At 47.9% G+C, this 26,061-nt stretch overlaps 2 protein-coding genes across 10 annotated transcripts in view; one reads left to right on the top strand and one right to left on the bottom strand.

Annotated features, from left to right (window-relative positions):
- The first annotated feature begins 1,049 nt into the window (after positions 1 to 1,049).
- On the top strand, positions 1,050 to 21,653 carry CTPS1 (CTP synthase 1). The gene is made up of 19 exons (XM_055705192.1): positions 1,050 to 1,197; positions 1,440 to 1,613; positions 1,942 to 2,112; positions 2,935 to 3,035; positions 4,243 to 4,359; positions 5,987 to 6,070; positions 6,317 to 6,397; positions 8,116 to 8,267; positions 9,972 to 10,104; positions 11,557 to 11,645; positions 12,560 to 12,654; positions 13,211 to 13,273; positions 14,137 to 14,180; positions 15,014 to 15,110; positions 15,388 to 15,443; positions 15,528 to 15,624; positions 15,921 to 16,065; positions 18,374 to 18,464; positions 19,951 to 21,653. Exons 1-18 carry the CDS (start codon positions 1,101 to 1,103, stop codon positions 18,456 to 18,458), a joined length of 1,881 nt encoding a protein of 626 aa, XP_055561167.1. The 5' UTR covers positions 1,050 to 1,100; the 3' UTR covers positions 18,459 to 18,464; positions 19,951 to 21,653.
- Positions 21,654 to 22,830: 1,177 nt separating this feature from the next.
- Positions 22,831 to 26,061, bottom strand: part of SCMH1 (Scm polycomb group protein homolog 1) — a 71,593-nt gene continuing 68,362 nt past the window's right edge. For 8 of the 9 annotated variants that reach the window (XM_055704892.1, XM_055704898.1, XM_055704897.1 and 5 more), the window contains one exon: positions 22,831 to 24,851. In XM_055704892.1, coding sequence (XP_055560867.1) covers positions 24,726 to 24,851 — 126 coding nt within the window. In that variant the 3' untranslated portion in view covers positions 22,831 to 24,725. The remainder of the gene's footprint in view (positions 24,852 to 26,061) is intronic. The other variant, XR_008731376.1, reaches the window with a different exon arrangement.

The following is a 26,061-nucleotide window of genomic DNA, read 5'->3' on the forward strand; positions in this document are numbered from 1 at the left end:
CAGCAGCTGGTGTAATTAGGAATTGTGATGGGGTGGGGAACATAACTTGGAATGTAATTACCTGTAATCAACAGCAATGCATTTCACCTGTAACCCATTTGCTGTGAATACACACAGGCTGCACACCAAAATATCAAAGCTCTTCAGATGCAAACCCCTACGAGTATATGGGTCATGGAGCAGTGTTTTTAATTTCTTAAGTCATTGGAATATGCACTGATATGCACTGTGCCAGCCAGCAAGGCAGAAGTGATGCTTGTCAGAGCAGGGGGACCAGCTGCAAGGATAGCAGAGAACGGAAAGTAGAAGACAGAACGGCTGCTCGAGGCAATGTATCACGATGCCAAGAGACCGAGTGATTTATTACTGCATTTCCACGTACAAATGGTGTTTGCCGTAGGCGAGTGGGGTGATGAAGGCGTGCACACAACTCACTGCACGAAGCCTTTGAGACCAGTTTGGGCAACACATGGCTAGCGGAGCTGCGCGAGTGGGAAGTGGGAAGCGTCTGTGGAGCATCACCAGTGTCCCTAGCGTGAACAGCCGGGCCCGACCGGCAGCCACAGGGAGCCCCGCCGAGGAGCTGCCGCCCCCGGACCCCCGGGCCAGGCTTCTGCTGGGGCTGGTGGGGCTGGCTGAAAGGGGGCACGGCCGGCACTGCACGGAGGCCTTTGGGCCCTCGAGTTGCTTTGGGGCCCGGTTCCCCAGCACACAGAGCAGGTTCGCGCCCAGCCGAAGGCAGGCTGCCGCCTCCTCCTCCCCCTCCTGACAGGGCCGAACGTCCCCGGGCTCCCTCCCGCCCTGGGGAGCCGCCGCACCGAGTCCCGGGACACGGCTGAGGCTACAGAACATCTCCCGGCGTCCCGGAGCGCTGCCTCCGCAGCAGCCGAGCAACGCGCTGGACACGGGACGCGGCCCGCCGCCCGCGGCCGCCCCGGGAGCGGCGGGGGGGCTGGGGCGGGGCCCGGCTCTCGGCCACGCCCCGGCTCTCGGCCGCGCCCCCCTGCCAGCCCGCCCACCCGCGCGCGCCCCGCCACCGCGCACGCGCAGCTCCCCCGCGCGCCCCCCCGGGCGCCTGCGCCCCGCCGCGCGCCGGCCTCATGCGCTTTGCCCGCCCCGCCGGCCGCAGCGCCGCGCGCGCCCGGAGCCCCCGCCCGCTCGCCACGCGCCCTCCGCGCGCCGCCCCGGCGGGCACAGGTGAGGGGCGGCGGGCGGCACCGCGCGCACCCCGCGGGGCGGGGCGGGACACGCGCACCCCACGCACACGCGCGGGGGCTCAGCGGGGCCGCGGCGGGGGCTGCTGGCGGGGGGGCGGCGCGCGGCCCGCGCTGAGAGGCGGGAACGGCGGGGGGTGGGGGGGTGGCGGGGCGGGCGCCACCTGGCCCTGTGCCCGCCTGCCCGGCGCAGAGCCGCGGCTGAGGCGGTGCCGCCGCCCGCAGCGAGGCAGATGAAGTACATCCTGGTCACGGGCGGCGTGATCTCGGGCATCGGCAAGGGGATCATCGCCAGCAGCATCGGCACCATCCTCAAGTCCTGCGGGCTGCGTGTCACCTCCATCAAGATCGACCCCTACATCAACATCGACGCCGGCACCTTCTCCCCGTACGAGCACGGTGAGTGCCCCGCGGGGCCGGGGTCGCGGTGTGGGCCGGGGCGGGGGGCCGGGCCCGCGGGCTGAGCCCCTCACGGCGCCGGGCCCGGCCGAGCTCCCCGGCCTCTTGCCGTTGCTGCCCGGCTGGGGGATCCGGTCCCCGGTGCAGCCGGCCTCCGCGTTACATAAGGCTTTTCGTGTTATTGGCTGCTCCGAAACTGGCCGTAGCAGTCAGGGAAGGTGTTTCCTCACGTTGAGTTCTTCCAGCTGTCACAGGCAAACCCAGCACCTTGCTGCTGCGGGCCGTTTCCCGTTGACGGGTGCGCTTGTGCCTTTTCCTGTGTGCACAGGGGAGGTGTTCGTGCTGGACGATGGAGGAGAAGTGGACCTGGACCTGGGTAACTACGAGCGCTTCCTCGATATCCGACTCACCAAAGACAACAATCTGACTACTGGGAAGATCTACCAGTATGTCATCAACAAGGAGAGGAAGGGAGACTATCTTGGTAAAACTGTCCAAGGTGATGTGAAGCTTCCTTTCTGATGCTTAGAAATGTATTCTGTATTTCTCTTCTGGTTGGGGACTTTTGCATTTCATCTTAACTTGAGATCTTTGTCATACATGATTGTGATTTCACATGTATGTAATAATCATCTACAATTGTGATTAATTTTGTTTAGTTTTTTCAAAAGGAGAGGCAGAAGGCGCACTGGTGCAGGTATATTGGTGTGTGCCGTGCTGAATCAGGTTACCTGTTCGCCCCTCCCTCAAAACTTCCCAGTCCTCAGCAGCGTACTGCCTATTGTTTGGACCGAGTGCTGGACTTGGGTCCAACTGTCTAACGTAGCTGATATTAACTGTGAACCAACTTCAGACTAATACACCTGTGGATTACTTGTTAGCTGGTTAAAATGGTTATTGACAACTGTCACATCAGTAGAAAACCCAAAGGATCTTTGAGGACCAGATCAGTCCCTTCCCTTTTTAAGCATTCTCCACAGCTGGTTTGGATAAGGACATTTACAGCCAATTTAAAGCAGAGTAACTCTCTCTGCTTAGAGCTAAGAACTGTTTGTACTTGAATCTTCCAGCTTAAAGGAAACATTGCTTACATGTGTTTAAATTGAGGCAGGATTACATTTCCTGCCGAGGCACTTCTCTTGCAAAATCACAGCCAAGAATAATCACTTCAAAAATGCATACTTCTTTAAAGACGCAAATACCTGCTCAAGTCATGTGGGAAGCACTGGCTAGTTACTTTCAGTAATTTGCTCTGTAATGAGTTAAAGGGAGAAATGTGTGTGGGTTGTGGCTTTAACCCTCGCCTGGGTTTCTTTTTCAGTTGTTCCCCACATCACAGATGCTATACAGGAATGGGTAATGAGGCAGGCACGAATTCCTGTAGATGAAGATGGCATTGAACCCCAAGTTTGTGTGATTGAGGTTTGTAGCTCTTAAAAAACAAAAAAATAGTTTTGCTTCTTGTATGGAGTAAACTGAACCATGTGCATATTTTGCATAATACATTTTTTCCCCAGTAATGTTCAACTTTGCATGAATTCAAATTTGTTGAATTCTTAAAAATCTCCCTTGTTGGCTTCACTGACGTGGTCTAATCTTCTGAATGTTCTGTGTCTGAATCTGCACGCAGAAGGACTTAAATCTTGGACAGTTGTATTTTTGAGGTGCTTTGCTCTCTAGTGTAATGTGAATTAGTCTACAGAATGAATTTTAGCTCTTGTAACTTTCATGTGCCAGAGTCTGAGTTAACTGTGCGGTGCCCTCTTCCTTGGTGGATAGAGGGAGGGCAGGTAAATCGCCCTCTGAAAACAGTCATCTTTCCTCCTTAGCAGTGAAGGGAGCCTTGGAGCGACTAGTTCAAGCGTAGACCTAGAAAAGGGAATGGCACAGGTCAGTGGTGACAAGCCCTGTGCAGTTTCCCGTGTGTTGTATGGGATGTCCTGGTGCCAGAGGAGACAGAGGAGGGCGAAGGCTCTGAGTCTGCTGAGTTGGCTGGCGGAATATGCTAATACAGGGGAGACGGAGCTTGTCAGAGTGCCCGGGTCATGGTGACATAGGACTCTCTGCAGCTTGAGTGCCAATTTCTGTTCTGGGATTCACAAGCCTGGATCCTGAAGTACCTAGGAGGCACTATCTGTCAACGCATGGGAGGCTGGCAGTGCTCCAAAGAACGCCTTGTCTCTGTTCCTGCATGTGTCCAAAACCACTCTCTATAATACAGTTATTAAAACTTAACAGAAGTTTTGCTTCTCAGTGCCACCTAATGTACCTAAATGATAATTTAAACACCTTAATCTTTTCCCCAAAGAGAGAATAAAAGTAAACCTAATCTCTGTGGAGAGATGCTGCCCATATGAGAAGCTGGTTTTATTGTGACTTTGATTTTTGGGGAAATCATGAAGGTAAAATAATAGTTGGGGTAGATTGGGGGCTGTGGGAGCAGTACAAATGACTGGCAAATCCTGGTACTTTTCATATTGGTATTGGTGCTGCTTTAGGGAATCAGAGGGAGGTGCTGGGGAGATGTTTTAGTGTCCTTTTAAGTATGTTTTAGTATGCTTTAGTGTACGAATCCAGTAGGTGATGTTTTGGTACTAACTTTAATTCTAAATGCCTTTGTCTTTTTTAGCTTGGTGGGACGGTAGGCGATATTGAAAGCATGCCTTTCATTGAAGCTTTCCGCCAGTTCCAGTTCAAAGCCAAAAGAGAGAATTTCTGTAACATTCATGTCAGTCTAGTTCCCCAGGTAAGGACCCAAATTGTTTTGCTGGTCAGAGGCTTCCTCAGTCCAGAATTTGCTTTCTGAATATGTTTCTGAAATGCTGTGTCTATAGACACAGCTATATTTGTATTTCTATATGTAGAAACTTCTGGAAGAAATGCAGAGAATATGTAGTTAAAAAGGTTTGCAAGGAGTGAACAGAAACTTTTCAAAGTGCATAAATGTGTAATAAATAGTTGGGAGTTGCAGCAAATGCAGTTTTGCATCTTTAACTGCTGTTTTTCCTCTATGGAATTGTCTCCTAGCTTTTACAGGTAAACTTGCTTTCTAGGGCTGAAAACTTTTATTTCCTCTTTGTTTGCATATCCTTTCATTTCTGCAAAGCTAATATAAAATTCAGTGGTATAGCCAGCCTTCACAACCCTTTGGACTTATTTAAAATAAGATCATATTCCAAGCTCTTCCTCGAGTTCTTTAATATTTCTGTTGCTGTGTGCTTCCCCCTGATGCCCCCCGCCACTCCCCAGATTTTCATTAGCTGTAGTTCATGAAATAGGTTGGGTTACCTTTGTAATTTCAAAACATAATGCTGTGTTGAAACATGATCTGTTTTTTTAATCCCTAGATAATATTATTAATGTGTGTTTTGATCTTTTAACCGTCATTTCATAGACTCACACATCTCACTGCTATGTAAGCCATTTCAGTTTGAGTAGCTGTTGCCCTTGGTTCAGAGATCCAACTAAGAAAAAGTATTATGAAGCAGTGCACGATAAGAATCAGTTAATTAGGAATTACAAAGAAAACCAAAACACGCGTATGTGCCAAGTAGATGGGTTGAACTCCAGTTAATATCAAAAGCATATGAAGGTGTTTTATGCCATATAATGCCTCTTATATCCTCATCTGTATTATCTGCTCTGGTTTTGGAGACGATTTACAGTCTTAACCAGACAAAAATATCTCTACTGCAGGAGTCACTGCTGAAAAAATTCTTCCATGGTTATGTTAACAGTACTGGAAAGCATGGGTGTTCCTTGTCTCGGAACTGGATTTGGCAGAGCAACTTGATAGTCACTGGAGTGCAGATCAGTCTTTGCTCTCTGTCTTTCTCCTGTCCAGGCCAGGTGATTTACGGATTAAAAAATGAGAAATGTAAAATACTGGGTGTTTGGAGAAAGCAGTGGATAAAAACCTTAAGGTCTCTGCTCTCCCCTTCCCTCACTAATGCATAGAATCGTAGAACTGTTTATGTTGGAAAAGACCTTTAAGGTCATTGAGTCCAACCGCTAACCCAGCACTGCCGAGCCCACCACTGACCCATGTCCCTAAGCACCGCGTCTACACGGCTTTTAAATACCTCCAGGGATGGTGACCCCACCACTTCCCTGGGCAGCCTGCTCCGGTGCTTGACCACCCTTTTGGTGAATACCTACTGACCGTAGAGACATGAACTGTGGTTTCTGCTGGTTGCTTTCAGTCTTTGAGATGTAAATGATAGTGTACTGGGATATTTAAAGTTCATGTGAATGGTCTGAGAGCTGGATCAAAGTTATAAGATTAACAGGATGGAAAGTCCTTATTAGCTTGATGAATCATTGCTACATATCATCATAATTTGATAGACTAACTTCTGCTCTTCTCTGACCAGCCAAGCTCTACAGGAGAACAGAAGACTAAACCCACCCAAAACAGTGTTCGTGAACTCAGAGGTCTTGGTCTCTCACCAGATCTGGTAAGGTTTGCTGCGTGGTTTTGAATTTAAAAATGCAGTACTGGGATGTTGCAAGACCATGCTAGTCTGAGCAATGCTTAGGTTGAGAGCTGTTGCGCATTGGTTATAAACAAGTAGAAGTAACTGAGTTGGTTTTTTTTCCCAAGCCACGGAGACTGCAGAAAGACAGGTTTTTTACAGGTTTGTTACAGGAATGTCTGAGTACTTCTGTTTTGTTTCACAGCCTTGATGTTGCTGTTCTGTCAGATTGTTTGCAGGTGCTCCACTCCATTGGATACCTCAGTAAAAGAAAAGATTTCCATGTTCTGTCATGTTGAACCAGAACAGGTAAAGATTGCTGTCTGCACTTCTTGCAGTAAATATTCTAGCTGTTTGTCACATGCTGAGTGGAGTTCTATCTGTACGTAGCATTTTTGTGTTGTAGCTGTGGTTTTTGTTAGCTGCATAATTCATTTGCTGCTTTGTCTTACTTGCATTCTTTACATGTGTAACTGTTGCAAAAATAGTCCTTTTCGTGCCAGTACCTGGGTTTTCTTATAAGGTAGTTAGCATAGGCTCAGAGAATTCTATGGAATCCAAGGTATTTTCTGAATAGCTGTTCTTGACCTTAGTTATCCTTCCACATTCCTTCTGTGAATACAGAAGAATGAGATTTTTCAATATTTAGAAGCCAAAGAGTAGTTGCCCAAAATTAGGTTTAAATCGTGCATGAATATATTTCGTACACTACTCTTTTACAATACTGTTCTTCTTCCCAAGATTTCATGAGGAGAGATTGCACAGAAAAGTTGAAATGGTATTTGAGAGAAGCATTGCTTCACTGCAATGTTATGCGATACGTAAAAATTCCATGCTAGCATCATTCTTTTTGTACTGAGGCTACTCTGCATAGCATAGTTTGAGATAGACCTTGGAAAATTATCAAACAGTCTGTAGGCTTAATACTAGCACTTTCCAGTCCAGCTGGAGCTTGAAAAATTTTGCCTTTTTGTGAAGGACTGAGTATCACTTTGGAATTCCAGGCTTTGTCAAGTAATTTTTATTAATTTTCTATACAGTGAGATCAAACTGAGTCTTGCAGTTTCAAGTATTAAATTCAGAATTAGCTGGCAATAATACCAATCTGTTAGCAGTACAATATCTACCTCTTGTTGGCCAGGAATTGAAAATTGGCTCTTGTCAGTCACTTTCCAGGAAGTTTAATGCAGTTTTACGTGATTGTTTCTCTGACTGAAGTTACACTTACTGAGAAGTAAACTTTATTGACTGTAAAGGAGGAAAATTTGCAGCCTAGGGGGTTTTACTGCTGCAAAGTTGAACTCTGCTTTCATTTGAGTCAAGAGAAATATGAATTTAAAAATAGTTGTGCTGGTGTATTTTTAATCCTTAAAGTATGAGTCTCATTCTTGATGGACAGTTGACAGTTGTCCAGAGCGTCTTTCCTTTTCTGAAGAAGCCCATTTCAGTGAACTAGAGCAGTTGACATAGATACTCCTCATTGATCTAAGAATTCTTTGCTCACAGTTGTTTAATCCTAAATTTGATGAAGGACACTCTGTAAAATTTATTGCTGTATTGAGATCACAGATTTCCCTGGGCCTTAATCAAACTGGGACCCCTGTTAAGAACAACAGTGGTGGGAAACGGGGAAGCTGGGCTTGTGGGCAGGTTAAGTGTTGTTTCAATTAGGATGACCAAGAAGGCTGTGTCACGGGCAAAGTCTCGCTGAAGTGTTCTTTGAATTTTACTGTGCAGTCACATAACCTGCGTAGCAGCTGACTTCCTTACGGGTAGGTTATCATGTTATAGCCCTTTCCAAGGAGCTCCAGTGAGCAGTAATACCTGGGAAGTGTTGAAGGATGACCTTTTCAGGTGTATGGAAACTAGTATTAAACTATTTATATGTTTTTAGGTTATTCAACAGATGTTATTTCCTGGAAGTTTAGGTGGTCATGTGGTTGTCTGGTGGAGACAGAGGCACTCTGAATATCTGTCCAAAAATAATTTCATAGGAATTTTTAATGACATTCATATTTTATGAACAGGTCATCTGTGTTCATGATGTCTCTTCTATCTACCGGGTTCCTCTGTTGTTAGAGGAGCAGGGAGTTGTTGACTACTTCAGACACAGGCTTGACCTTCCCATTGAGAGGCAGCCGAGGAGGATGCTCATGAAGTGGAAGGAAATGGCTGACAGGTGAGTTGCACCGCTGGGCATAGTTTGATTTAAGGCTGTAGATTAGATTTCCCTTGTTGGTTGCTGGTTATTAAGTGATGAATGTTCTTCATGGTCCTCAAGTATTCTTACGTGCTCAATTTTTTTTCTCTCTCTTTTTTTTTTTTTAACTGCAAAAACGCATTTTATTCCTAGATGTTTAACAGTTTGGAAAAAAATATTCTTCAACGTGAGAATCATAGGATCACAGAATGGTTTTCTGTTGGAAGGGACCTTTAAAGGTCATTTAGTCCAATCCCCAACCCCCCTGCAGTGAGCAGGGACATCTTCAACTAGATCGGGTTGCTCAGAGCCCCATCCAACCTGACCTTGAACGTTTCCAGGGATGGGGCATCTACTGCCTCTGTGGGCAACTTGTGCCACTGTCTCACCACCCTCATCATAAAATGTTTCTTCCTTATACCTAGTCTGAATCTACTCTATTTCAGTTTAAAACCATTACCCCTTGTCCTGTTGCTACAGCTCCTACTGAAAATTTGTCCCCATCTTTCTTATAAGCTCCCTTGAAGTATTGAAAGGCTGCAGTAAGGTGTCCCGGGAGCCTTCTCTTCTCCAGGCTTAACAACCCACCTCTCTCAGCCTGCCTTCATAAAATCCTGTAAGATAATGTTAATGAGTTCCTTATCTTGTGTTGGTAGTGTACTGTGTATGTCAAAGCCAGTTCGAAGTAGTTAAAAGGTAGACAGCTCTGCCCTCACTTCTTATACAAAAAAACCCTGTGACATTACAAAGTGTTGAAATCCTTTTTGTAGGTGTATGTAGGAGCCATCAGGAGTGTCTATAAAAATGTACCTTTTGAGTATGCTGTCAAGCGAGTGAAATGACTGTTTTGTAACTGATCTGTCTGAGGCTCCTAGGACACAGTGTTGCGTTTTCTTGTGGGGAGTAGACTGCGTGATTGTGGGGAAATAGTGAATTGAGTCTTTTCAGTCACCATTCAGGGCCTTTCTGAAGCCTTAAGTATATTTGCCGATATAAGAAGTTAATTTTCAAGATCTAGATGTTTCCCTTTATTCATATGCCCGACACAAGCCACTACCGTCAATAACATGTCCTTTTGATGGGGAAAGCCCTCAGTAACCAGCTTGGTTGAAGGTACTCAGCATTCTGAAATAAACTTTAAACAATCTCCTGGCTGTAGCCAAGAGCGCTGTGCAAATCACAAGCTGCCAGGTGCTGGGGATTGAAGGTGTTGGCACTTCAGCCTTAGAACTCTAGGAATCCTTTCTGTATTTCTGGCTGCTGAAGTGAACTCAGTCAGAAGCAGCGTGGGAAGATGCTGTACAGTATAAACATATGCAGAGTTGGGCTTTGATCCTCTCTCCTAATAGTTCACTGCAGACTTTGAACCTAATACAGCTTCCTGAAAAGACAGTTTGGATCTACTCAGAATGGCTTTTCAGCATAAGCACAGATGAGTTAATTTGTATGTGACTTTCTGCAACTGTTTTTCTCTGTCGTTGGCGTTTTTTTCTTTCTTTTAATGTTGCTTTGATGTTTTAAAGTCGTAATTATTATAAAAGGTCATCTCTTCCAAAGTCGTCATCTCTCTAGTTGGACAGACTTTCAAGAGCCCAACTGTTTATGTTACTTGAACAGAATGTGATTCTTGCCCCCATTTTCTGTTAATGATGAAATAACACTTGTGTTTTGATTTTGTGTTAGGTATGACCGTCTCCTTGAAACATGTTCCATTGCGCTTGTTGGCAAATACACCAAGTTTTCAGATTCTTATGCATCTGTCATTAAAGCACTGGAGCATTCTGCACTGGCTATCAACCACAAACTTGAAATTAAGGTAGGGGTGGGCATGTGTGTGTTTAAAAGTAAAAATAAAATAAACCTCTCCCCCCCCCCCCCCCCCCCGGGTTTCTCCTTCCACCTACTGTGCTGCTCGTCTTATTTAAGTTTTTTGCAAACCCATAGACGGTAAGGGAGAGTTGATTCTGCCAGTGAACTTTAAAATTGTCCTTGGATTACAGCATCAAAATCTGTTGTCAGGCATGAAACAGCTTAAAGCAAACCAGCCTTTTATCCTGTAAGATATACAAGGTGTCTGTATAATTGATGGGAACTCCTCAGCGCTCAGTGTTGCGTGCTGAACTGTGATAGAGTGGTAGATATATTTGAGGAGGGCCTGTTTGCTTTAATTCCTATGACAGTTGTTGAAAGTGATCCTTTTTTTAGGGTTGTTGCTGTTAACCTTCTGGTATTCATAGGTTTTATGATGCTTGTGCCTTAGGCTTTATTAAGGTTTTAATGCTGGTTTGGCTGCACAGGTGCTTCCAAGGGTCTTGGCTGTAGCTAGGTGCTCTGAAGAAGTGAAATACATACCTGTTGTCAGAAATTTTACTTTCATTTAAATATACTTTTAAAATCTTTGGTGATTTCGTGATTCCGGTGAGTCATGGAGATAGGTGCTTGCTTTATAACAGCACTGTTCTATGTTTGGGTTACCTTTCACCTTACAAAATCAGTAGAGGAGAAAAGAAAAACAAGTAAGACGAGTGAAGGGTAAATTCTGCACATGCATCTGTGGGTAGTTTCTGACACAGCTGCATTTGTATGATTCAGAAGGGAATGGATTCTGCAAGCCCTGTACATGGAGATCCTATATTGGGTTAAAGAACTGTTTGGCAGTATTCCAACCTTTAAGGAGGAAAAAAAAAAAAGACAAAAATGTTGTTCAAAAGGGTTAGCCAGAACATTCAGCAGTTCAGAGATACTGCAATACGGAGATGAGAAACTGGAACATTTGCAGGTTTTTTCTATATCTGGCATTGGTCATAACATCCTTTAATTACAACAGTCTGTTTCACCATGTCCTGTCTGTTCTTCAGTCCCTCTTGAAGAGATTAAATTATTTATTTGATGAATAATGATTCAGTTTTTTCTTGCTGTGTGGTTGTTTCTGTCTGCATTTCTGTGTGTTCCCATCTTGCTGTGCTCCATTAAGACTTCACGTTTTATGAGTCTGTGTTTCATGGCCTTCATGTATGTCACAGAGGAGCGGCCAAGGGAGGAAGACAAAAACCCGTGGCTTCTGCTGGTGCATCAGTAGTAGGATGGTGGGGGAAAGCAGTTTTGTTGACTAGCTGTCAGGAAATCAGCCCAGAAAAAACATAAGCACGTATCCAGTGGGAAACAAATCCAGAGCTATCCAGGAGGAATGGTGATAATTTAATGAGAATCAAGGAGACCCTGTACACTCCTGTGGCAGTATCTCATCCTTTTTTGGATTTCTTCCCAGTATATTGACTCTGCTGACTTGGAGCCAGAGACTCTGCAGGAAGAACCTGTCCGATACCATGAAGCGTGGCAGAAGCTGTGTGGTGCTGAGTAAGACTCTTACACTCTGGCTGTTTCTTTGGAGCATGTCTGATAAACTTGCTGCTATTGACAGTTTTGGAATTAAGAGCCTCACCAGAGACTATTTTCTTAGGCACTCTACCAGCACGCTGACATTGCCCCAAATCCACCTCAGCGAACTTTAGGATAAGATGTAAAATGGAGGATTGTTAAATAAATGAGCGAGTTTGTGAAAGGCATCGGTGGGGGAAATGATGGTGCCCATAAGGATGTGCACAGACTTAGTGGGGAAACAGGGTGAGAGGAAATAAGGGGAAAGGGTAGGTGCTGGTAAAGGCTATTAAAGCCAGATGAAGAGGGCGTAAGGTTTAAGTGTGGTATAAAGTTCTTTAGGAAGACAGTGTGTGAAGGGAAGAAGCATTAGGATGCAGAGGAGTGCCAAGAGTTAGCCCAGAAAACAAGAATAAGTGGGGCTTGTTATCCCTCAGGGAAGCAGATGTTGGGTGGTACCAGGAGAACAAAGAACTTCCTGCAGAATTCGGTGGCCTTGTGCCTGCGGGGAGAGCACTGGACACTGCAGCCAGCGGCTTCCTCAGCAGGGCGGGCAGGGTGACATGTTCGTGAACACGTTTGGTGCAGAGCATGGGAGTCGTGTGACGTGAACCGCTCTAGTGTTGTAACCTGCATCGTATTTGAGATTTCTCGGGAAGGTAAAATGTGCATTTACAAAATGTTTCCCTGAAAATTCGGTGACCTTTTATGTGACGGCTCATGTGAAGTCGTGTGGAAGATGTGCTGCAGGCAGGCCTTGTCACATCAGCTACTTTAAAGCCCTTTTCAGGAGTGAGGTCTTGCAAGTCCAAGATTTTATGGGAGAGAGGTGGGAATGGGGGGAATCACACTGGTGAGCCCCATGTGAATGGAATCTTCTCATCCTCATGTAGCGGAGTTCTGGTTCCTGGTGGATTTGGTGTTCGAGGGACAGAAGGCAAAATTCAAGCTATTTCCTGGGCAAGAAAACAGAAAAAACCCTTCTTAGGTGAGAAAATATGTTTCATCCATAAGAAGAAATAAAGAGGTTGAATAACAGCCTAACTGATCTGCGGCAAGAGGTTTACTGATTTTCATTGGTGTGTAGAATGTACGCTTTGGAAGAGGATTGGCTGAGGAAGGCAGCGATCTATGCTCAGCATAACGGGGTGATACAGCTGTCGTCTGTAGTTAGCTCTGAAGTGGTCAGAGCGGGGCGGGATGTGATTACAGGGAGTCTCTGTAATGAGGGGGTGGGAGTCTGAGAGGAGGTTTCGGAGGAGGCTGTTGGTGGTCTTGGCACGAAGGAATATATGGCTGCATTTAAACAAAATTAACATGGTGAGAGACTGGAAATGTGTGAGCAGAGTGCGTGGGGAAGGGAGGTGTGGAGCAAAAGTTGTCGGAGCTACTTGGTGCAGAGTGAACAGACCCCTAAATCTGAGTCAAAGGTCTGTCTCATCCAGGTTTTCCTCTAACTCAGGACTGCTCTGTGAAAGTGTGCGTGCTTCGTGATACGGGTCAGTGGTCCTTGTCCTGACTTGGTTCTGTCTTTCCTTCTGCAGGAGTTTGTTTGGGAATGCAGTTAGCAGTTGTGGAGTTTGCGCGCAGTGTTCTTGGTTGGCAAGGTAATTGCACAAAACCATTCCTGTTTTTTGGTAATTTTTTTGATTGCTTGAGTAATACGTGTAATTTTAAATTTTTCATTGGTGGGTAGATTTTTTTTTTCCTAAGCCTGTAAAATTCCCCATTTGGTTTGCTATTTCAAAGGAAAAGGAAAAAATTCCTTATCCTATTTAAATAAATATCAGTGGAGTAAGGCATACTTACAGTGACAAAACTTTCCATTATTTAGAGTGAGGTTCATCTCCTGAATAAAATGCCTCAATGGAGTTGTGCCTGTGTGCTGGACATCCTAAATTCCCATTATAATAGCCAGTGGGAATGAAGACCAAAAAGCAATTCAGCCGACCAGGCAGTTGCACCTAGTTCAGTGAGCTGAATTGCTTTGAGCTCCACTGTTTGAATTGACTAGGTCCCTGTTGTCAAAACTCCCTTTACAGAGTGCTAAATTTAATTGCTCAGCCTGATTCTGAGTTTCACTAGTAGTGAACGTAGGGGGAGGTGTGCTTCTTGGAGTACTTCTGCTCCCTTTCCCCTCCCTGGCTTTATTTAAGATATTCTAAGCTGTTGAACGTGTGATTTTCCTGAACGACCCTCGCTTTCATCACCGATTGCACTAGACTGGTTGCCCCCAGATTGCAACATCCAGGCAGTCTCGGGAATTCATCCTATCGTCAGCACTGACACAGGAACAGATAAGAGTCCTGTTTCTGCTGCCTGGGGCTGAGCTGGCAGCTCTGTGCAGCTGGGTGGCTCCGCACAGTTCAGGCTGCCGCTTGCCAGAAGCACAGGGATGAGATGCAGCTGGAAATGCATGTCATGGTGTGAGGGACCGTCATGTTTCTCATTAATGAATATTACATTGCAGATGCTAACTCGACAGAATTTGACCCCAAGACTGGTCATCCGGTGGTGAGTTCACGGTGACTTGCTTGTAATGTCCTTACTGTGCTGTGCTAGACTTCTCTGCACATACCTGTTGGTACAGTTAAGAGCTTGGATTACTGTGTCTTGTTTTAAGCCTGTCTGCCATCATTTACTAACCTGAAAAGAAAATGCCTTTGCCTCGTTAACTGCATGGCAGTTGCTGCTTCATAGAAGACTGCAGTGCTTATTATACGTGAAACTCGTAACACTCTATTTTTAGTTACACTTTTTCATAAAGCAAGGTGTTTTCTAAGAGATAAAAGCTTCTTAAGGGGCAGCTTGAAAGCTAACTGATTTCACAGAGTAAAGCTTTAATGATACCCAGATTCCACTGCATAACTGTTTAATTATGAACTCGGAAATTAACATAGACAGACATGAAATCCTTGGAACATTTGTGGACAGATTTCTGAACCTGCATTTCTGAGACTGTGTGCCTCCTCCAGGGTCCACCATAACGACTGGCTTCTGCTACAATTTAAAATGCTACTCAAAAGGAAGAAGTTCTCAAAAAAACGGCTTGTGAAGTTATTTATCAAAGTATAAGTGATTCTGATTTGGGGATTTTTTTTTTTCTGTAACTTTGCTTGTTTGTTTGTTTTAACATTTAGTTCAGTAAATAGCACAGTATTAGCGTGTGTGATCTGCGTAGGCTTTGACTGAGACCATTTCCTATGCTAAAGCTTCCTGAACACCCACAAACGTGGTTTGCTTGTTTTCTGTATAGATGTTGAGGTTTTTTCCCCCTTTAAGGTTTCAGAGTCTGCCTGGGACTGTTACTGCTCCTTCATTCTCACCTCCCTGAATGCTCTTCACAGGTCATAGACATGCCGGAACATAATCCTGGGCAAATGGGTGGGACCATGAGGCTTGGCAAGAGAAGGACACTCTTCCAAACCAAGAATTCAATCATGAGTAAGGCATTTCTTACCTCTTTTGGAAGTGTTTCCTGGGGATGACATGCATGTATGGTGGGTGTGGGGAAATCAGACCTGGGGATGTTAAAAGTATCATTGCACTGTAGGTGTTTGCAGATTTTTTTTCTGATAGCGGTATGGAGATCAATGAAATTGGTCCCCTCTAGAAGTGGCAGATTCTGATGGATGGATGCTATTCATATGAACTTGTTAAAAATTGGCATTGTGGAAACTGTTTGGCATTTGCTCTAAGAAAAGCCTTCCTTTTGGTGTAGGGAAGCTGTATGGAGATCATGATTTCTTGGAAGAGAGACATAGACACAGATTTGAGGTAAAAATGCTACTGTAGGTATTGAGCTTTTTTGTGTAATCCAAACACAGGGGATCATGGGTTTTCTTGCTTCTGGTCTTCTAGGTCAATCCAGAATTGAAAAAGTGTTTTGAAGAGCAAGGTTTGAAGTTTGTAGGCCAGGATGAGGAGGGAGAGCGAATGGAAGTGGTTGAGCTGGAAGGTGAGTACTTGTGCAGTAAGTTTGTGGGTGCAGGTATTTACAAGGGAGGGTGTTCATAGGGTAATTGAGCAGGTTTTTGTGTGGGACCAGCCCAGACTCTCTCAGAATGATTCCATCCATAAAGTTATGCTAAAAAAAAAAAATCCCATGTGCCTGTCCGTTTGGGGGCAAAAGGCAGGATAGAAATGACAGTTCTTCCCCATCATCAGGCCTTCACCGTGATCAGTGCTTTGGACTGCAGTTCAGCCACAGGCTTAAGAGACTTGGCATTAATATTTTCTGTTTCTTTCTTTTAGAGCATCCTTTCTTCGTTGGTGTTCAGTATCACCCTGAATTCCTCTCTAGACCAATTAAGCCATCTCCCCCATACTTCGGCCTCCTCTTGGCATCTGCAGGAAGACTTACACATTATCTGCAAAAGGGCTGCAGGCTCTCACCCAGGTAGGTTGAAGGAAGACACCACTCAGACCTTTCACAGGGCAGTGCTTCTTCCTACAGGATAAACCAGAGAATCCTCTTGGCACAGTTACTGCAGGGTAACTAGGGGGTATTTACAGCATCTCTTTTTTCCACTTTTTCTGTGAAACTTCTTCTCTTCTCTTGCATTTTAAGATTGACAGTAGTGCCGTAGAGCTGTCCTGCAGCGAGGTCCCGACTTCAGTGAGAGTAACTGCAGTCTCATGTTAGTCAGAGATGTTTGGGGAAACTGCAGCTGGACCTGCTCTTTTGGGTGTTTGGAGGCCTCCTGGGGTTTTCCCCCCATTCCCTCTATGAGTCCTGGGTCCAGGCTGGTCCTTAAGAAACTTGTTCCTGTTGCTGGTTTAAAGAATGGGCCCTGGTGGTTGCAGCTTTGGGGTTTTTTTCTTTCTTTTTTCTTTTTCTGCTGACTTAAGCTTTCTTTTGTCTCCGCTTGCAAAGCAGCTAATGTTTTGGGTAGACCTAATGGTGCATTTACTTCTGCTGCTGCTCCCCCATGCCCCGCAGTTCTGCTCAGCAGTCATGGCAATATGCAACACCTAAACATCACTTTGGTAGTGACCCGTTTTCTTCCTTATAGAGGAGAACAGAGGATTTGTAGTGTAGCTGGAATGCTGCTACAGTGCACTAAGCAGCAAAGTCCAAACTAAATGCAAAAGAGAAATAACACTGAATGTATTAAGCTAAAGAATGCAAAAAGGAAAGTATTGGCCTTTTCTGGGTCGAGCTGCAATACAGCTGCACCACAGGAATTCCTGTGTCGATGCCTGGAGAACGGCTGTCAGTTGTGCTCTGACTGACCTGCTCTGAAGAGAGTTTTTGTGTCAAGATGCCTCATTTCAACACCTGTAAATGCTGAGGGGTATTTTAATTTCCTGCTTTTGGACATCTGAGTTTGAAATGGCTTCTCAGAGCGGGGGAGGTGACGGCAGCATCCTAAGTTAGTATACCTGCTCTTGGAGTCTTTTTGTGATGGTGGTCACGAATTGTTCCATGGTTATCATGTAATCTAAAAAAGTATTGGTGGGTGTTACAGCCCATCCTGTACTCCCCTTCATTCCTGTGTCATCACGTTTTCAGGGGAGGCTCATTGCACTCTTGTGAGGTTTGCACGTGACACCAAACTAGGGGGAAGGGACTGTACACTTGAGGATGGGACTGCTGTTTGCGGGGACCTGGGCTGGAGGAGTGGGCCAGCAGGAACCTGACGGGGCTTAACAAGGACAAATGCAGAGTCCTGCATCTAGGAACCCCTTGGAGGAACACAGGCTGGGGACTGAGCAGCTGGGGAGCAGCTCTGCTGGTGAGGTCCTGGTGAACACCAACCAGCATCCTGGGCTGTATGAGTAAGAGCACAGCCAGCAGGATGGAGAGAAGTTATTATGTCTCTTTACTTGGCATTTGTTAGACCACATCTGGAATATCCTATGTAGTTTGGGGTCGCCCAGTACAAGTGGAACACGGATAAATTGGTCAGAGTTCAGTGGAGGGCTGCTAAGGTCAGGCGTTTGGAGTATGTGCCCGGTGAGTAAGAAGCCAAAGGAACTGGGCTTGCTCAGCCCGGAGAAGGGAAGCCTTTATGGGGGACCTGAGAGCAGCCTGCCAACACCTAGAAAAATGTTATCAAGAAGATGAAAACGGGACCTTTACAGAAGTGCATGGTAGGAGGATGAGACACAACGGACGGACATGAATTGAAATAAGAAGGTTCTGACAGGATATAAGGAAAATCTTACTCACCATTAGAACAGCCACATGTTATTGGTGCAAGTTGCCCAGAAAGGCTGCACAGTCTCTCTGTCCTTGCAGAATTTCACAACGTGACTGGATAAAGCCCTGAGCAGCCGTGTCTGATGTGAGAGTTGTCCCTGTGGTGTAACTGTCCTGTGGTCCTGCCGATTGCAATTATTTTGTGATTCTGAAAAAGCTGTTTAATGGATTAAAGGCAATCAGCTTTTACCAGGAAGCTGAAATAGAATGGCTTATGGGTGGTTAACCAGTCTCCTATTTCCTATTTAATGAATTTAATTTAGAATAACTTTGCCTTACAAAATGCTTATTATATGTATAATCATTTTAATTTACAAACCTTAAAAGTGATGATGACTCAGCCCAATTTCCAAAGGGACAGCTAGCTACACTAGGAATTTTGTGTGCTCTGCTTTTCAGCCTCGGCTAGCAGTACTTGCTACCACACCCCGCTAATTGCTGATAAATCTAGGTCTATAAAGCACTTGTGCACCATAAAACAAAATCTTTCTGAATTCTGCAGGGACACCTACAGCGATAGAAGTGGCAGCAGCTCGCCTGACTTGGAGATAACAGAGCTGAAGTTCCCATCAGTAAATCATGACTGATTCCTGGTAACTTTTAATGACCTGAACCTCTTCATTATTGAAAAAATTCCTTGCCCAGTCTTTCCTCCTGGCATCTGAACATTTCACATCAGTTGGCAGAAAACTGGCACACGGTAAAAACTGGTGCTCACACACGTGCTTCAGCTGTGCCGAGGGATGCATAATACCTCATGTCTGTGTAACAGATGTCAGTGGGTATTTCCTTAGCAAATTGACACATAATAAAGTATAAAAATACATGCGGGAGTTTGAGATTAAACTCCAGTAAAGAAACAAAGCACAAATATAGCACACATTCCTGAAAATGGAGGCAAAGCTGAGCAAGGGGTTACTGGATTTAGAAAGTTGAATATTGGAGGAGCAATCTCTCGCCTTTGCCAAAGAACATTTTTGAAACAGCCATTCTCCCCCATCTCCTGATACAGCAGGTTTCTTTGTCAAACCTGTGAGCTCTGAAATGCAATAGCTGCTGCAGTTGTTGTGTGGATGTGAAAATTGCATGCATGTCATCCAGTTGTGGAGTGGGGGCACGAAAACCTGGCTTTTGGACTTCAGCAGAAAAAGGTAGACTTAATTTTTAAATCAGTTCTCTCTCTGTGCAGTATGTGATCCTGGACATAACACATTTTCCCACTGCTCTGGCTGGTTTTGTATGGTGGTTTTGGGGAAGTTAGTCAGCATTTGTGCACACACATGTCAAGTGAGAGCAGGGGTTTATTGCTGAATGCGAGGGGACCAGGGATGTCCAGCTTTCCTCTCCTCCCTCTCTCCTTGCTTCCAAAGCTAACTGCAGAGTGAAAGTGAGGGTTAGCCTGAGTCTAGCACAGAAGTAACTCTCCCATCCCTGGCCATGAGACTGGGCCTCTGCGGTGCTGAAGGTGGCTGGGATCGCTAGGTGTCGGGTACAGCAGCAAACTAAAAGCTGAAGAATCCTCTCTCTGTTTTTATCCTCCTAAAGCTATTCTGAACCTCTGACTTGCTGACAGTATGCGGTGTGCTCCGTAGTGTGACAATCTGGGTGCTGTGTTGATACCCGATGGCTTGGAGGCTGTCCTCGCGTGAAGAAATTGTAGGGAAAGTGACACTGGCATGCGTGGCGTGTCTGGCTGACTGGCCTGTTGGTACACATCCAGCTCGAATCAATAGCTGCATCGTCGTGAAGATTTTCCTTTGGTCCCTGCTGTGGGCAGCGCTGGGAAGGGCAGGAAGTCATCTCTCAGCTGAACAGTGCTCACTTCCTACGGTTTATTTAAACGTCAACTTCTCGAAGGACCTTGCTTTCTCAGGGGTGTAATACACTGGTCTTAACGTTGCCATAGTGCCCCTGTAAAACTAATAAACACCTTTTATCCCGGGAAGAGGAGTGTAGTCAGGTCCCACGTGCTGTGTTTGCCTGGGGTGGTGCATGTAAGACCCAGTGTGCTGTGCAATTCCAGCCTGTTGCTCTTCACTGTCAGTAATTCCTGCTCTTTTTCTTTCTCTCTTTTTTCAGATGTGTCTTCGCTGAAGAGAAGAGCCTTCATTAGATTTTCCAGGCATTCTTACAGCAATAGCTTGAACGCTGTCAGCTTTGGGCTTTTTTAAGTTACAGTTTTATAATTTTCGTTATGAAATCCTGTCCCTTTATTTCCCCAACTCTTCTGTACTTAAGTTTATTTTCTGTGTAGACTCTTTATTTAAAATTTCTGGAGGAGAGCTCATCACAGCACATGCACCTCTAGACTTCAGTTAGCACCATGTTGGAGATAAAAAGCAAATTTGGGTATGGGATTCGCTGTGTTGGGGAGAATCCAGTTGCACACTTCCTTCCTAGTGCATGGTAACACTGGCATGGGTTTGTATCTTGGACAATGACAGTTGAGTTGCTTTCTCCAGCCTTTCTGCTCCCTTAGCAGTCTTTATTACTTACTGGTGAACTTATTTTGGGGGCTTGCTCGGTTCTTGAGCTGTGCTGTGCTGCAGAGGATGGGTCTGTGCAGCTTTATGCAGGTGGTTTTTTTTTTTTGAGGGGGGTGTGATGGTGGTGGAATGTTTTGTTCTTTTTTGTTTGGGTTTTTTTTTCAGTAGTATTTAAAAATGTTTGGCATTGGTGGTCTTGGTACTTTCATTGCCGGCAATGAACTTTTAACCAGGAACATCTTCCTGGAATAGAGTTAATCTGGAACATGATCAGCTCTAACTGTGATATGTCACTCCGCAGGGATGCAATTATCTTGGAACATGTGGGGGAAAACCCCAAGCAAAACTGTCAGGAAAAGCCCATCGTTGCCTGAAATGAGGCGTAACTGCTAGCCCTTTCTGCACCAGTGTTTGCTGGTGCTGCTGCTTGGGCTGGGAAATTTCAACTCCTTGCATCAAGGGGGAGGTACAGAAAAGAAAGTGAACTACTTTCAGATGCTGCCTTTAACAGCTCCCGTGGTGATTTGCCTTGGACTAAACAGTTCATGGTGCTTTTTTTTCATTGATTGGAAGTGGAGCCTTCCGTTGCCTTTTTTTATACAGCAGAGCCGCGTGTCCCGCACTCAATGCAATACCGAAGTGCTGTTTCCTGAGGGAGGGGCTTCGTAATTCGCCTACAGTGTTCTGGTGTAGTTGGTAGATGTGTGCTGTCCTACGGTAAGCTCAGCGCTGGCAGTTCTGGGGTGGGAAACACACTTGCTTTGTGTTTTTATTATCCCCTGCCTCTTGCTGCAGCACAGGCAACACAGATTTTGGTCTTTGGTTGTTTAGAAGAAAGGAGGAAAGTGTCTCAGTTGTCTGGAGTGTTGTATGTTCAGAACTCTTCAGTTCATTAAAGTTTGGAGAAAGCTGTATGCCTCGAGCCTGGCTCGGTGCTAACTCCTGTGTTGTCTGATGCCAAATCTAAATGCTGTCCTGTCTCATCCTAAGTGATCTTTTCCACAGCCCCTCTTGCTTTATTGCTCAATTATTTTCAGTATCTGCTGTAAAGCTGCATTTAGCCCGGAAAGCTTTGCGCGTTCTCTGTGTGTGCCAATAACAGTTCTGCAAGAATGATCAACCGAGTCGAGATGCTGAACACCGGCCACGGAACGGCTGGCCCTCTAGCCGTGCGAGATCATTCCTCATCTGTAGCACAGCTTGGTTTTCTTTCTTCTGAATTGTTTTTGTTTTGGCCAAAACTGTGCATCTGACTTGGTCATTAAATGCATATTTGTAATAAAATGAGTAACTAGGCAGGAGCTTGCTCTCTTCCTTCCGTAGCTCAGAGGGAGGAAAAGGGCTGAACTGTAGTACTGTCCCGTTCGAAATTCATCCAGTGTAAGCTACGTTTGTTAGCAGTGTTCGCAGTGGGTTGTCCAAAGTCTGGCTGAAATAACGGGGCTTCCCCCAGCAGCGGGGAAACCTGGGGAAGCCGGTCTGAGCCTACAGCCTCTGGAGGGCAGAAACATGTCAGTTTTTACCCGAATTGGGTGGTGACCTGCTGTGGGACGTTCTGCCTCTGCCCCCGCGGCTGGGCGCGCTGCTCGCCCGGAGCCGTGCTGGGGGACGGGCCGGCTGGGCGCAGCGCTGGGGGCTGGTGCAGGGCCCCGTCGGCCCGGGCTGGGGGCACCGTGCGGCCGGCAAGAGCTGCAAGGCGCAGGTTTGGGCAGAGGCGGCTGGACGGAGGCCCTGGGGCGTACAGAGCCCCGGGGCAGCAACGCCACGGCTGCAGGAGAGACGGGTGCTGCTCCCAGCGGGGCAGGACCAGCTGGGACCCCTTCTGGCCAGCAGCACCCACCGCCCTGCCCCTCCAACCACCAGCCCCGAGGAGACCCCACAAGGTGCTCCAGGCGCATCCCAGGCTCGTGGCGCATGAAGGTGGGACTGACCCCGGCTTCCTCCCCAACTCGTGCTGCCGCTGGAGGCCCAGGGTCAGGGTGCCCCGGTGTGGGGCCTGGCGGGGCCCCGCGGTCTCTGCCCCCCCCTGTGCTGCCCGGCCCGTGCCACCAGCCCCCTCCCTGTGGGACAGGGCAGCCCCCAGCAGCACATCGGGGCTCCTGGCCAACGTGCAGCTGCTCCGATGTGGAGACCATGGTCACGGTCTGTGTCAGTGAGCGATGCAGGGGGCTCGGCTGTTCCCCCCACCTCGTGCCCACCCTCTGGCCGCGGGTGGCGGTTGCCCACCCCCGTTTCCCACCTCGGGGCACCCTCGTGGGGCAGAGGCGCAGGGCTGAGGTCACTCACTGACCAGCCCTTGTTCCTTGCACCACCACTTTGCTTGTGCCGCTTTGTTTTTCTCTGGCCTGGCCCTGCTCTCCTGCATGCGCTGGGCAGCAGCCAGGGGTCTGTCCTGAAGCAACCCCCCACCCCGTCCCGGGATCCCCCCCTCCGGCAGCCACAGGCTCCCATCGGTGCACACACAAACAGTGGGGAGGAACTTAGTTATCCTTTTATTTATAAACAAATCAACGTAAAATAAGTGCAGAGAAAAGCACTGGCTGACCCCGCATGGGGGCCTGTCTGCAGCGGGCCAGCGGGATCAGCGTCAGGTAAAAATGGGGGCGTCCCAGGACCGATGCTGTGAGCGATGGGGCTCTGTGAGCGGCCACAGCCCCCCTCGCTCCGAGCACGGTGGTGCAAGGGCAGGGACTGCAGCACGGACTGTGCTGTACAACAAAAAGCCTTTTTATTACTTTGGGGTTAGGTTTGGTTTTTTTTTTTTTTTTCAACTTTTCCCCTTAGGGGTAAACCTGACCCAGTGCAAGAGACTGGAGAGTTGTTTGCCACGGGGCCAGTTCTGGTGCTGGCCAGGGCCCTCGCGGCTGGCACGGAGGAGGGCGAGACGCTGCTCTGGATGCAGAGGGTGAGCTAAGGACAGACGAAGGAAGTGCTTGCAGTGGAGCATCCTGTCCCGGCCCTTGGGTCACTGCAGAAAGGAAGCATGTGCGGCAGCGCACTGTGGGTGCATGTGGGGGCACACACCTGGGCAGCCCCCACTGCCCCCGCCAGCCCTTCCCCAGCTTGGCCTGGGCCGGGGCAGGCGATGCTCCAGGGGCCCGCGCAGCCCCGGTCCCACAGGCAGCCCTGATACTCCTGCAGCTGCAGTAACGTGTCTGGAGCAGCGGGTTACTGCTCAAGTGCCATCAAAAATAAATACATTAGACTGTCTGAAACAAATAGGTGCCCCGGGGTAGGGCAAAGCCCTCGCAGGAAGAGCAGCGCAAGGGCAGGTCACTGCACTGGGCTCCTCTGACCTGCCAGACCCAACACCCTCTCACACACACTGAGCTAGGACGGACCAAAACACCAGAGGATGGGGAGGGCCCCTGGGAAGACGAACCTTTGCATCTCTGGCTAAAAATCTCCAAGAGCTGTGAGTTCAACAACAGGTAGAAAAATCATTTCATCGTTTTAAACAGGCAACTCCTTATTGGAGAAAAAAAAAAAAAAAACAACCAAAAAAAAAAACCCTACTCAAAAAAAAAAAGAGAGAAGGATCGGTCGAGTCCTGCAGCATCCAGCCAGCCTCTGGCGCCAACCCCAGCCTGTCGTTGCCGTGGGCCCCCCAGACCCAGCCACGCTCCCCAGCTCTCTCACAGCTCGCCCTGCGCTCCCGGGCAGCGCTGTGTGCTGCCGCACGGCCTCCCCAGTCAGAAATAAATACGGCTCCATCCCCAGCCCGGCGTCCCCAGCTGGAGGCATGCTGGGAGCTGAGGGCCAGGCAGAGCTCAGGAGGTGCGTGGTGCCCGGGCTGGGCAGCTGGGCTCCCCCAAGGCATGGAAGACGGGGATGGGGGTGGTCGTTGCTCTGAGCTCGCTGTGGTGCTACAAGGCTGAGTGCAGGTCGGGGGCACCACTCCCCCTCGCAGCCGGCAGCCCCCCACCCCTCCGAGGGGATGGGAGCCAAGGGTCAGCCCGGACAGGCGAGGCCAGGAGCGCACAAGCCACAGCGAGAGGGAGAGGAGGCAGTGTGAGCACCCAGTCCCCACAGGCTCCATCCCAGGGAAGCAGGAGCGGGAGCCCACGGAGAAGCGCTGGCTGCGCAGCAGGGAGAGACCCTCCGCTTCCAACAGGATGCCCACGACTTGAGTCCAGTGCGAAGCCCCAGGACAACTGTGCACCAGCCTCCTCCCGAGCACCTGCCGGGGCCTGGCCGCTGGTGCGGGGGCGGGTGGGTGGCTGGACCCCTGTGGCGGGGCCAGGCTGTCGGCGAGGTGTCCATCTGCGGCATAAATGGGTGTGTGTGCATGCGTACCTGTCGGCAGGCAAGCGCAGGCATGGGTGGCCAGGAGCGGAGCTTCCAGGGTCTGTCCTGCCAAGCGTCCTCTCAGAACTTGCCTTGCTTTAGCTTGTCGATGTGGTAAGTGAGCTTCAGGGCTGGCCCCAGCTTCAGCCCCATGTACTTCATCATCATGTCACTCCGCAGCAAGAGCAGGGCTTTGCCATCGATCTCCTGCAAGGAGGCGAAACGGCAGCACTTGTGACTACACCGGTACGGCCGACCCAGGCTGAGCCAGGCCGTGCCCAGCGTCAGGACAGCTGGGGGAGCACAGCTGTGGCAGCCAGGGCAGGTTGCACCGAACTGCAACATCCCAGCACAGGCATCCCTGTATCCCACCCTGCCTGCGGCACAGGGGTTCAGCCCCAACCCCCCCAGGTGGTGGGAAATCTGCTGGGTGATAAGGCACGAAGGAGCCATGTCCAGCTGGTCAGCAAATCCTGAAGGGAGGTGGGGAGGAAGGAAACGTGGGGGGTTTCCTTGACAGGGGAACCATCGAGGCAGTGGCAGTGCAAAGGGAGCAGCCTCTCACTCAAGGGCATTGTCATCCCACTGCAGGAGACATCTCCTGGCAGAGGATGCACCAGCCCTGCCAGCAGCCCTGCTGGGACACAACAGCCCTGCAGCCAAGGCTGAAGAAGGAGACAAGGGACCAAACCCCATAACCCCACAGAGGCTGCCACTGCATGCAAAGAGGGTTTCTGGACTTTCTAAGCAAAGTCCCAGCAGCTGGCAGAGCAATGGTGGAGCATCTTGACTCCAGCCAGGCTCATTTCAACATAACAGCTTTCAAAGTATCTGATGCTTTACAGCTGAGCCAGATGTGTCCCTCACTGAGGCTCAGGAGGGGAAGGATCATGAAGCTCGGAATAACCAGAGAACAGCTTTGCACTTAGCATCTGCAAGTCTAACTTTTCCAGTCCCTTGCAGCACTCCCTTCCTTGACTTAATCCAGGCTTGGTCCAAAGCTTTGCATGGGACAGGTTTCCAAGAAGAAAATGTTATTGGACTTATAAAGGAAAAATAAAAATCACAACTTCAAACAACAGAAAATCCTGTCCTATGTCGATGCTCAGTTAGGTCTCACACTTGGCAAGATGTCCAGTGAGCTCCAGTACCAGGTTTGTTCTGCTTTTCCCCTCTTCAGATGACAGAGAAGTTCTTCCTCAGGATTGCCAATACAGGGGACTTTTATCCCTTACAGAGCTGAGCACTCTCTTGTGTAATTAAAACAAAACACTTTCAATTTACTGGTGGTTCTAAAATAGAACTAATTAAAACAAAACAAAACGAGTGTTGTCCCAGCACAGACCAAGAAGCATCGCGTCCACCTCTCCTGCCTGGGGAAGACAGTTATTTTCTCATATGCTCTTCTGACTTCATG

Source organism: Falco cherrug, chromosome 3 (genome assembly GCF_023634085.1).
Source record: "Falco cherrug isolate bFalChe1 chromosome 3, bFalChe1.pri, whole genome shotgun sequence".
Taxonomy (NCBI): Eukaryota; Metazoa; Chordata; class Aves; order Falconiformes; family Falconidae; genus Falco; species Falco cherrug.

What these genes read in the sequence shown, in the direction of transcription:
- CTPS1 (XM_055705192.1), top strand. Translation starts at nt 1,101, where the DNA reads ATGCGCTTTGCCCGCCCCGCCGGCCGCAGCGCCGCGCGCGCCCGGAGC. An exon ending in CTTCTCCCCGTACGAGCACG is followed by an intron (nt 1,614 to 1,941) that starts GTGAGTGCCCCG and finishes CTGTGTGCACAG; the next exon opens with GGGAGGTGTTCGTGCTGGAC. An exon ending in GGAAGTGGTTGAGCTGGAAG is followed by an intron (nt 15,625 to 15,920) that starts GTGAGTACTTGT and finishes TCTTTCTTTTAG; the next exon opens with AGCATCCTTTCTTCGTTGGT.